Genomic DNA, 13,019 nt, shown 5'->3' on the forward strand with positions numbered 1-13,019 from the left:
ATCGGAAGGCAATCAGCCTTTGGAATTTTTTTGCAAACCTTTTGGCTAATTTATTCCCGAATATTTTAAACTCTCCACCTAAAATAGACCGAGCTCACAGATCGCTTGTACCAAGACCTCCTCCGGGAGGACGACCCCGCTCAGTGATGATTTGTCTTCACAACTTTCAAACAAAGGAACTTTTTAATTCATGAAGCTTGTTGAAAAGGTATGATTGATTATGAAGACCAGAAGTTCAGAATTGTGGAAGATTTTTCACCCGAGGTGTTGAATGAACGCTTCAAGTTTTAAAAAGTCATGTCTGAGCTGTATAATAAAGGTTTTACACCCTCTCTTCATTACTCCACTCGTCTTAAAATCATTTTGAAAAATGGCTGTCAGAGATGGTTTTGTTCGACCAAAGAGGTGCAGGATTTCTTGAGTGCCAAATCAATTTCAGAAGTTTAACTGTTCAATAACTCTTTACACAAATTTATGTTGCGTCTGCCTGATGGATCCTTTTTTTAGAATCAGCAGTCTAACTGTGATTACTTTTTTTTATGAACAATTTTTTTTAACTTTTGGTATACCTTCGTATCTAATTTTTTTTGTACTTTTATTTCCTTGCTTCGAAAATTAAGGATTTAATATTAGTAAGTTTTCTTTGAGTTAATACTTTCTTCCTTAATATGTTTTGAGCTTCCATATTTCTTTCTAATATTTTTATACTATGATTTTTTGAGTCTTTTAAAATATGTTTAATTTTGCTCTTTTTGTTTGTTGTGTTTTGTTGGAATGCAGTTTTGCCTTGGAAATTTTTTTTTTGGAGCTCAGCCTGTAGATGGTTTTGGGAGGGATGATAGGTTTAACTGTCGACTGCCCTTTGGTTGATTTCTCTCTTTGGGTGGGGGTGGGGGGTGGTTTTCTTTTTTTCTATCAGCTGTTTGACTCTCTTAGCTTCATTTGTTGCTTGGTTACTTTTTCTTAAAGCTCATTGTTTGGATTTAACATATATTCCAGCAGTTTTTATTCAAACATATCCTTTAAGCAATATTTTAAATGGACCATATTTTTAATTTACTTAGTTTTAATGTGAAAGGATTAAACCATCCTGTGAAACATAATAAGATATTTAATTATATTAAGAAATTGAATGTCTCAATTTTTTTTTACAAGATACACATGTTCGTAAATGTGATAATTTACATCTTTTCAGCCGTTGGAAAGCTTTATCTTTCCATTCCTACTTTCAGGCTAAGGCAAGAGGAGTTTCAATTCTTATAGACAATTCAGTTTCTTTCGTTCAACATAATGTAGTGTCTGATACCAATGGGCATTTTGTTATAGTCTCAGGGAAAGTAGATAATAAATTAATGGTTTTTGCTAGTTTGTATGCCTGAATATAGATGATCCAGTCTTTTTTTGAACGTTTTTTTTCACTTTTACCAGATTTAAGTTTATATTCTTTGGTTTTAGGAGGAGACTTCAACTGTAGTTTAGATCCTGTTTTAGATCGTTCTTCTTCTAAACGATTGACTTGTAGTAGATCTGCCTCCTTTATCCAATCTTTTCTAATGAAATGTGATATTGTTGATGTTTGGAATTTTTTGCATCCAACGGATAAAGAGTACTCATTTTTTTCTCATGTTCATCATACGTATTCCAGGATTGATTTTTTTTTTGTTGATAGCCAATTTGATTCCATTAGTTCGATCCTGTGAATATAAAGAAATTGCTGTTTCAGATCATGTTCCTATGTTTTTATCTATAAATATTCTGGGTATCTCCCAAATAAACTGATTCTGGCATTTTAATCCATCTTTGTTATCAGATAAAGAATTTTGAAAATTTTTGGAGAGACAAATTATTCTTTTTTTTGAAGAGGATACACTAGAAGAGACCTAGTCTTATTTTATGGGATGCTTTTAAGGCTTATATTGGAGGTCAAATTATTTCTTTTACCTCAAGTGTTGAAAGAAAAAAGCTAATAAGGAGCGAATTGAATTAACCAGTCAGTTGAAACAATTAGACCAAAAATATGCTCTAATTTTGGCCTTAGATCCTGTTTTATATAAAAGACGTGTTGTATTAAAACCAAATACGATCTGCTCTTAACTTATCCAATTGAAATGCAACTTTTAAAAGATAAAAGTCAGTTTTATGTTCATGGAGATAAAATGGGTAAACTATTAGCTAACCAATTAAATACCTTTATAGTTAAACATCAAATTAAAGAAATTTGTAAAGGTAATTGTAATAAAACGTCTGATCCTTTAGAAATAAACGATGCTTTTAGAGAATTCTACTCTAAACTTTATAGTTCTGATCCTCCTAAAGATAATACTCCAATGAATAATTTTTTAGATCGCTTAAACATTCCTACACTTTCTGATGATATTCGAAAATTGTTTTGGAATGTGTGATATGCTTAGATGCCGAGAAAGCCTTTGATCGGGTTGAATGGAATTATTTATTTAAAACTTTAGAAAAATTTTGAGCCCGATTTTATCCAATGGATTAAATTACTTTACTTATCTCCCTCCACTCGGGTTCTTACTAACTCTCAGTACTCTAAACCATTTAACTTTATTGTGGAACTAGACGAGGTTGTCCTTTGAGTCCTTTGCTTTTTGATTTGGTCTTAGAACCTTTAGCTATTGCTTTCTGGGAACCTAATAATATCACTGGTATTTTAAGGAGGGGTATTACCCACAAAGTTTCGCTTTATGCTGATGACCTTTTGCTCTACATTTCTAATGTGGAGTATTCTTTACCTTCTCTACTTTCTTTACTTTCCTGCTTTCATCAGTTTTCTGGATATGAACTTAACTTTCATAAGAGTGAACTTTTTCCTTTGAATAATTTGGTATTAGTTAATACTGACCTTCCTTTTGAAACTGTAAGAAATCAATATACTTATTTGGGCATAACAATTACTAGGAATTATAAATTCCTTTTTGAAGAAAATCATTTTACACTTCTGAATTATGTTAAGAAGGCACTTTCAAATTGGTCACCCCTCTCTTTATCATTGATTGGCCGAATCAATTCCATTAAAATGAATATTTTGCCTAAATTTTTATATTTATTTCAGGCCATACCTGTTTTTATTCCTAAATCCTTTTTTGATTCTTTGGAATCTATTATATCTTCTTATACTGTATTTGGAAAAATAAAATTTCTCGATTAAATAAAGTTCATCTTCAAAAAGCTAAAAAGAATGGAGGTTTAGTCTTACCCAATTTTAGGTTTTATTACTGGGCAGTCAATATACAGAATCTTGCATTTTGGTTATATTATATTAATCGAGAGGACTGTCCGGTTTGGGTTTCTTTAGAAGCTAACTCTGTTAATAACTTCTCTATCATTTCTCTTCTCAGATCCTCAATTCTTTTATCTTTAAGTAATTTAACTGATATTTTTGTAGTTAAACACACTTTGAGGATTTGGGTACAATTTAGAAAATATTTTGGTTTATTGAGTTTTTCCACTTCCCAGTCCCATTTTTTTCTAACTTTTTTTTAAACCTTCTATGTCTGATGTAGTTTTTTTTTTAAATTTTATTTTTATTTGGATAAGGAATTCACAAATATCATGTACTTTTTTCACACATATAACCTTTTCCATTTTTTTATATGTATAAAACTATAATTATTTATACATTCTTCAGTACACATTGAGATGATATAAAAGGAAATTAGACACTTAAATAGATAATTATGTACTGTGGTAATTCTAATCTATTAGGCCAAGTAATGGTATTAGTTGTTAAGAAAAATAATAATAATAGTTTCGATATATCTCTTCTGGACCATTTCTACTGGTCCAAATTGATGTAGTTTTTAAAGAGTGGAATAGATTGGGTATTACATGTTTTCATGATTTGTTTGTTGGAGGTTGCCTCTCTTCATTTGAACAACTGTCAGTTAAGTATAGCCTACTGAGAACTCACTTTTCTCGATACATTATTTACAAATTAGAGACTTTTTGCATTCTCAAGTACATACATTTCCTAAAAGTCCAGATAAAAATTTACTTGATGTAATTTTTAATTTGAAACCCTTCCATAATGCATCTATATCTAATATTTATGGCATGTTGTTGGGAATGAGAAATATTCCTTTAGATAAAATTAAAAATCTTTGGGAACAAGATTTACAGATTTCAATTTCTGAGGACAGTTGGAATGAAATTTTTTAATTGGTTAATACTTCATTGTTATGTGCCCGTCATTTCCTTCTACAATTTAAAGTGGTTCACAGGGCCCATATGTCTAGAGATAAGCTGTCTCATTTTTCTTCGGATATATTTCCCTTTTGTGATAGATGTAATAATGGAGATTAATTAATTAATCCATATGATTTGGACTTGTCCAAGTCTTGAAAAATATTGAAAGGAAGTATTTCAAACTTTTTCGGTGCTTTTTAAAGTAAATTTTAAACCTAATCCTTTGACTGCCTTATTTGGTATTGTTGGAGGAAATAATATTACTTTGGAGACACGATCTACATATTTTGGCCTTTATTTCTCTCATAGCTAGGAGGGCATTGTTGCTTAGGTGGAAGGATGCCACTCCGCCTACTCATACTCGTTGGTTACATGATGTTATGTCTTGCTTAAATTTAGAGAAGATTCGCTGTCAATTTCTGAACCTAAACAAGATTTTTTAATGTTGTGGGGACCATTTTTGAATTATTTTCAAAATCTTTGATTTGCTATTAAGCTTAGATGTTGGCTAATAATATGTTTTACTATATTTTAAGGAATTCTTCCTTTTTTTTTAACCTAACAGCTGTTTTTTTCTGTTAGTGGGTTTAGATTTTTTGTATAATAAAATGATCTCTTTTCAATATTATGCTTAAATTTAATTTTGTATGGATATGGGGTAATTATACTTTATCTGTGATTTCAATATATTGTAATTGATATATATTATATATCCTACTGTACTCTGTATTCTTTTTTGTAAGAAATTAATAAAAATATTGAAAAAGAAAAAAGGAATTACTTGAATTTGAGTGACATATGTATCCTAACATTTTCATGGTTTATTTTTAAACCTACTTGTGTGCTGGAGTGAAAATCTTAGTCCTTGGTATTTTCCTGGCCTGTTCAGTACTATGGAATTTTCAGCTTTCACTTCTGAACAGGTTATCTGCATTGAATTTTGAGTGGGAACTCAGTTACACCAATTCAGTTCTGAGGGCATTGCTTTTATATACATTCCTATACACTTTCATGATTAAACTAAATTTTAGTCATTCTATTAAAACCAAATATAGGAAGGTGAGTGACTGTTAAGTAAATGATTTTCTGTCAGTAATTATTTCTGGCACTTGCAGTTCTTGTGCGAATTTTAAAAAATCTTTATTGAAATGATGAAAAATCATGTTATTGCAATAACTTTAGGGACATAAAGATGAACTTTTGTCATTTGTTTTGAAGGTAGAACAGTTGTACAGTGAAATAGTTAATCAGTATAGAGTAATAGTTTACAGTTGCACATGTATCAAATTAATGATCTTGTAACAGAACTGGGTAATTCATAATTGTACATGAACAATTGGAAAAATAATTCTGTGGTGACTAACCATGTATTTTAGTCAACAGTGGGAAATTGAGTAGTTAGGAAAGAACTTATCTGAGGGGGAGACGTGCAGGAGAAAACATGAGAAAAATTAGGAAAGGAGATGTAAATAAACAAGATTACCTTTAACTTATCTGTCACAATTAGAAAAAAATAGAAAAACTTTCAATGTAGAATGCCAAGGCATATTGTTACCTGAACATAAAAGGACTTCTGAAATATTTGTTCGGCTGCAAGTAATGCTAAAAAATATGGCTTGTAAGTTGCTTTGACTCTGGTGTTTACTAAAATAAATAAGGAAATTATTTGTGGAGAAGAAGTATCCCACATTTTATAATATTCAGATGCTTTAGAAAACAGAAGAATATCCTCAAAGCTGTTTCTGTCTAACTTACAGTATATCACCAAATAAGGGAACAAGTGAATGTATTCATTCTTTCAGTATCTGGGCTTCACCTCAGCAGCTGCAATCCATCAGTACATCTATAGTATTCTTAATTAAATTAAAGCCATCAAGCACAAAGTTAATTGCATAGTGTGCGTGTGTTTGCGATTGCACATTTTCTGGTTGGATTACCGTGATTGCAAGACAATACGCAGAAGTCCTGCAGTGATTGGCTGTTGCTGTGGAAATTGTGACAAGTTGAATGGAGCGGGTGATCAGCATTGTAATAAATCAGTTCTTTTTATTGCATGCTTTGGTAGCTAATTGTTCACTTTTAACTATTTAACCCATGATACATCTTTTAAAAAGCAGGTTAAAGCACCTCCCTATGTTTTTTGATTGTTTCATTTATGCTTCTGAGTGATCTATTTTTTGTTATTTAAAAGTGCTTTTATTAAAAAGTTGTATTTTAAATTATTTTCAAGTTCATGTGGAGCAGTGGTTCTCAAAATGGGTGATATCACCCTGGTGGGGGGGGGGGTGGTGGGCAGTGGGAGTTTCTAATGAAGTGTTAAAAAATAAAAGGGGCAGTCGGGGAGGGTGCAAGAGCAAGGGGGCAGCTAAGGGATTACAAGTTTAATTTTAAAAATAGATTCCTTATTATAAGGATTTGATCTTCAGTGCCTCATAATTGGTTACAATGATGATGTAATCACCTCATCTCTTGCTAACCTACCGTTCTCTTAAACTTTGCTCGAAGCGCATTATAGTTGTTGAATGTGACACTTTTGTATCATGAGAAATCTGGATTGAAGAAATTGTGTTATTTCTGGACCCATTCCACACATTATTGCCAATCACTATCGTAGTACAGCATTAGCTAGTATGATTCCCCAAACTCTAATCACAGGTCTTGTAAATTAAAGTATGGAGTTCAATGGAGTAAAGTTCAGAATTTTCCCTTTTGAATGGTCTTGACCGCATTTCTCAAACCCACGGCTGAACTGATAAATCGTTGATGTATGGAGATAACTTTGCCAGGCAACGAATCTTTGCTTCTTGGTTATGTTCGCTTCATAAAAGATGAAAGCATGGTTTAAGAGCTGTTATTTGCAAGGGGACTAGAAACAGATACGAAGGGGTCTCAATATTTCAGGTTGCTGAGCAATTTTTCAAAGGAAAGGACATTCCACTCACCAACATTCTTGCTTATGCAACACATAGGGAACCATCAATGACAGAACACACTGTGGGATTATTCTATTCTTGGAAAAAGAGCTATACCTAACATATTTACCATTCATTATGTAATTTACAGACAATATCTTGACGCAAAAATATCTTGTCGTGATCAGCTGGACAAATCAATAAATACTGTTATCTCAGCGGTAAATAAAATCAAGTCCCATGCTCTCAATTCTTGACTATTTCAAGAGCTTTGTATTGAGAATGATGAACAGTTTGAAAGCTTGCTGTTGTACACTGCAGTCAAATGGCTCTCAGAAGGAAACTGCATGAGACAGGTTTATGACCCTTTGAAACTGTGATAAAATTCTTTGAAGACCCGAATGCTTTGTTCAGTAATCAACTCGAGTATTAGGCATGATATTGCTTATTTGTCAGAATTATTTGGAAAGTTTAATGAAATCAGTCTTCAATTTGAAGGAAATGATCTGAATTTTATCAAAGTCAAATCAGTTTTCTCCACATTTCTGCCCAAATTAACACTATTTAAGTGCAAACTTGGCATCATAGCCTCCTCCAATTTCTGAGCTTCTCTGAGTTGGAAAAGGAAGAATACCAGATGATTGTCTTTAAGTATACTGTGCCTACCTTGGTGAGTGTGTCGCATAAAGTCATGTCAGAGGAACTTCAGGATCTTCTCTTGATCCAAGTTCTGAATTGGTTATTAAATTTATCCCTGAACATTTATAACAAGGAATTAACAGGAAGAATGGAGGAAGAACTAATATCGCTACAAAATGACTATGAGCTGAAGCTGAGGTTCAAAATATCATATCAAGACTTTTGCAGAAAGAAATATCTGAACACCATCCTGCACCTTGGAAAAAGGTCATGATGTTCTTTATTGCCTTTCCAACATCATATTTAGTGGAGTGCTGTTTCATTGCAATGAAACAGACTGCAAATTACTGAACATGGGGATTTGAGACTCCTGAGTGACATTCAGAATAATGTTGAGAAGCTGGTATCACTGTATCTCATTGAAAGATGAAAAGGCAATGAAATAGTGAATAGTTGGACTACTAATATGAGCTCTAAAATTGTTGATGAAAATTGTTTTTGCTGTAATTAAAGAAATCTTTTCATTTGTAGTTTAAATAGACTTGAATAATTTTTGCAATTATTTGTCACTGCTTTGAATTTGCAGTTCCTATTTTCTTTCACAGTTCATCATAAATCAAAATTCTTTATAGTTTTTTATGTAATGGCCATAAAGGAAGATGGGGCGCTAGGGACGTGGTCTGTGAGCCAAGGGGGCAGAAACCCAAAAAAGTTTGGGAACCTCTGATATTGAGTATTCTTTCTTTCCTCTCCATGTCTATAGTACATTACAGTTCATCACTCTGGTGCCCATTCACGGGATTCAATACATAGTTTGTGAGAAATTTTAAATTTTATTGGTATTAGCTCATTGTTGTCACCTGTAACATAATAAAGTGAAGAGCTTGTCTTGCTTACTGTTTATACAGATAAAATCATTACACAGTGTATTGTTAGTGCATAAAGTAAGAATAAGGCATTAAGCTACAATAAAACAATAACAATGCGGAATAAAGTGTAAGTGCTTCAGAGAAAGTGTAGTGCAGGTAAATGATAGTGCAAGATCATAATAAGGTAGATTGTGAAGCCAGAAGGCCATTATGTTGTCTAAGAGGTCTGTTCAAGAGATAGATAACAATGGGATAGAAGCTGTCCTTGAGCTTGGTGGTACATGTTTTCAGCACAGTGAACCTACTAGTTAACTGCTTTAGTTTCTGTCTTGTTTCTGATGTTAATATGTTATTGAAAATATGGAGAAAGGGAAATGGCTAAAATTTTTATACTTTTACACTTGTTTTCTTGTAACATATTTATTCTCAAATGCAGTACCTAAACCAGAAAATGTGAGCTGGGTGGATGCTGCAGGGACCATTCGTGATGGATTACGAGCATATATGGCCCTGCATACACTCTCCCATGTTAGTGCTGAAACAACGGTCCTAGTAATCGACGGAGCAAATGTACGTATAACAAAAACTGACCAGCTAAGGTGTATGATCTTGTGCATCATTGCCAGTTAAGAGAAAAGAACAGTAAGAGGAAAGCTGTTTTCTGTTTGTGTCATGTAGTCCTTGGGGTAGTCAGGAATATTATTCTGACCTGTTCTTTGACAATGGAATGTAAAGTTAAGCTTTTCTCTTTTTTTGGAATATTTTAACCTTTTGGTTCAAAAGCAATATGGTATGATTTTTACAATTTTTTTCTTAGGTTGGTTGTGAATGTTCTGCATCACTTAAGCAAAATTTTGAAATGTTTGTGTTATTTTGATCTTTCCATTGAAAGATTTTATTAGTAACCACTTTATTAGTTTAAAAAGATATGTTATTTTCTTTAATAAATCTTCTTGTTTTTAACAAAACAATTGCCCTCTACTATTTTTTTCCTTTGTGTCTCCATTTTCTTTCTATAGTGTTAAACAGTGTTGATAGTTTGACATCGTACTGGAACATTTCATCTTTTGGTAACAGTTTTTTGATGCATTTTGCTTCCTTTGACATTGAAGTTCTCCTGAAGATTGCTTATTCATGCAGTATGAGTCATAATTCTGTGACGCAGCACAAGTCATGTTTTCTTGCCTGATTGCTAATTCCGGTATAATGTTATGATTGACGCTGCAGTGGAGTCCTCTAGAACAAAGAGCAGAATGCATTCAAATATTAAATAGGAGATTTGGCAATCTACACTTTTACCCACAAAAAAATGAACAGTCTTCTTAACTTTAATATTCATTATTGAGAATAATTCTTACACCTACAAATTTGTCACCATTTAGTATCTGATTCTTTTAGTATCTTTATTTTTCAATAATTACTACTTTGAGTTTTTATCAGGATTGTGTGGACTGCCTGTTTTAACATGTTATTGATTTACAGTCTACACTGAAATATGTTGCTGAATCTGTGCGAGTTGTCCAACAGATTACTCAAAAGTTGTTTGAATATTTAATCATGTAAGTTCTAGCCTTAAAGGAAAAAGTACATTTGTTCCTTTAAATCTAAGGCAGCTCCCAGGGATGCAGTTCCATTAGTCATTAGTTTTATTTTCTCATCTCTCTGGCACTTTCTGTGAATGTCTGCAAAAAAAAGAAATGAATCTCGGATATAGAGACATGTATGTGTTAGGGCGTATTCTGGAGTTAGGTTATGTAGCAAAATATTAACTTCAGCATCCAATCTTTAGACCTGAGTGTGGATTTTTAGATTAAATTTAAAATGTAGCCCTGGACAATAGTTTACTGGAGCTGTTGATTGAAATTCAGACCATGCTACATAACAATCATTTTGAGTGTCTTGAATGCAGGTATAAAGAAGGTGTGAAAATTATATGCAATTCAAAGGAGGCATTGCAGATGCATTGTAACTATAGAACTGTCCTGCTGCTACCTTTGATCTTTAGCATATGAAATGTCATGTAATATTGGGTCAGGCCTCTTCCTCCGACAGTGTCTCAACTTGCTGAATAAAACACTTCCGTATCCACTAGCTTCAGTGTCTCTGTGACTTTGTTGACTTCACAACACATGTACTTTGTAATAACACACATGCCAATCTACTCTTACCATTACCTGAACTGGGTGGTAATTTACAGCAGCCACTCAACCACCTCTACATCTAGGTGAGGTAGAGGGCAACAAGAGAAAGCCTATGCTATAGAGAGTACGTGTAGACAATAACTGAGAGCAAGATTGAACTTGGGTCCAGGAAGCTCAGAATAACAGCATCAGCTGCTGTGCCTGTAGAATTAGCCAGCGAATTCCAGGACATGAGGAAAGGGGACTTGCTTAAAAAGTGACATGATAAATGGTGAATTTTGCTGATGTAAACTTTGCCAGACCAGTCCACTGGTTTAGGAAGCAGGGCTCCTTTGCATAAATTGGAGTTGGACTTGAAATTTCAGATTTTTGGGTTTATCAGAAGTGCTTTCTTTTGAGCAGGAATGTTTAAAGTAAGTTTATTATCAAAGGGTGTATATGTCACCATGTATTACCCTGAGATTCATTTTCTTCCAGCCATTGATGGGTATGTGCTGACTGCAGCCAGCATCATCAATTTTGTTTTATAAAACACAGTATACTCACAAGTCTAAGAAATCCTTAATTTAAACCTCCTGTTGAAAACCTTTTAATTTATGCTGAAACAAGTCCAAAGAACTGAAGTACTGAACATTCCAAGTTTGTTATTCTCTTGTGAGAGGGTAACAAAGACTGTGGTTTGCCTTTTACTACTGCTATGAAAACGGGAAAAAAAAATCCAACACCAGCAATTAATAGGACTCTGCATTAAACTCTGCTTAGTATTTAGTAAACTTGATTATAATGCCTGAAGCGCAATACAGCTTTTTGTACAAACTCGGCAATAGTTAGCACACTGGTCATGAACTGACAATTGCAGAACATTGGCCTTAGTTTTTATTGTTGGCACATTGATGTAGTTACCAGAGTCTTGGGGAGCTGCTAATCTGGTTTTCAGTCAAATGAAATAATTGTTATCTCCAACTCATTAATGGCATAATGAGCCTAGTAATTCTGGATAGAGATACATTTAATTAAATACCTAGGTCTCTTCAGTATTAGTTTGCTGTATATGGTGCTTGATGCCAAATAGGATTTAAATAATGGCCTCTATGTTTATTTCTATATGAATGGTGGCAATAACATGTTTGCCTTAATCTATAAGGTTATCTCTAACTGCTTTCTTGAAGTTACAGGATATCAGAATCATGTTAATTATCACTGACGTATGTTGTGAAATTTGCTGTTTTGTGGCAGCAGTACAACGTAAGGCTTTAAAAAATGCTATTAAGTTACTATAAGAAATAGAAAGAGACTTTAATTTATGTCATGCACTGTAGTAAATAATAACATCGTAAATAATATTTCATTTGGCTGAATACCTGTCCTGCCTTTCTCTTTTTCAGCCATTTGGTACTATTGTTATTCAACTGGCTCATCACAGAGGTGCAAAACTAATTTCTACTGTGCACAACAATGAGGACAAAAAGTACTTGGAAGGATTAAGGCCAACAGTTGGTATGTGTGGTTTTGGTTTGTGTGTCCTTCTATTGAAAACACTTTATGTGTTGTCATTAAGAAAAATATAATTGACTTGCTAGTATACACAGTGGCCACTTTATTAGGTACAGGAGTGGAACCCAGTGTGGTTGTCTGTTGCTGTAGCCGATCTACTTCAAGGTTCAACATGTTGTGCATTCAGAGATGCTCTTCTGCACACCACTGTTGTAATGTGTGGTTATCTGAGTTACAGTCACCTTCCTGTCAGCTTGAATCAGTGTAGCCATTCTCCTCTAACCTCTTTCACTATCAAGACGATTTCACCCACAGAACTGGATGTTTTTGTTTTTCACACCATTCTCTTTAAATTCTAGAGACTGTTGTGCATGAAAATTCCGGGTTCAGTAGTTTCTGAGATGCTCAAGCCACCTTGCCTGGCACCAACAATCATTCCACGGTCAAAGTCACTTCGATCACATTTCTTCCCCATTCTGGCGTTTGGTCTGAACAACAACTAAAGCTCTTGACCATGTCTGTATGCTTTAATGCTTTGAGTTACTGTCACGTGATTGGCTGATTAGATATTTGCATTAACGAGCAGGTGGACCTAACAAATGGCCACTGAGTATAACATACCAGAATGCTGTAAAATACAAGTCTTTTGTACTTCAACTTTCTTGCTGCTGTTGAAGCTACTAACAATATGATGGATTTTTCTCAGGAGGTGTGTTTTCTCACTGGGCCAGTATTCCATTCAAAGTCAAGTTCATTGT

At 33.6% G+C, this 13,019-nt stretch overlaps 1 protein-coding gene across 3 annotated transcripts in view; it reads left to right on the top strand.

Moving 5' to 3' along the window:
• The window catches only part of cryzl1 (crystallin, zeta (quinone reductase)-like 1), a 91,350-nt gene that overhangs the window by 50,953 nt on the left and 27,378 nt on the right, over window positions 1–13,019 (top strand). For all 3 annotated transcript variants that reach the window (XM_063050331.1, XM_063050329.1, XM_063050330.1), the window contains exons 7-8: window positions 9,063–9,196; window positions 12,153–12,264. In XM_063050331.1, the coding sequence (XP_062906401.1) occupies window positions 9,063–9,196; window positions 12,153–12,264 (246 nt within the window). The remainder of the gene's footprint in view (window positions 1–9,062; window positions 9,197–12,152; window positions 12,265–13,019) is intronic.

The sequence above is a fragment of the Mobula hypostoma genome, chromosome 6, assembly GCF_963921235.1.
Source record: "Mobula hypostoma chromosome 6, sMobHyp1.1, whole genome shotgun sequence".
NCBI lineage: Eukaryota > Metazoa > Chordata > Chondrichthyes > Myliobatiformes > Myliobatidae > Mobula > Mobula hypostoma.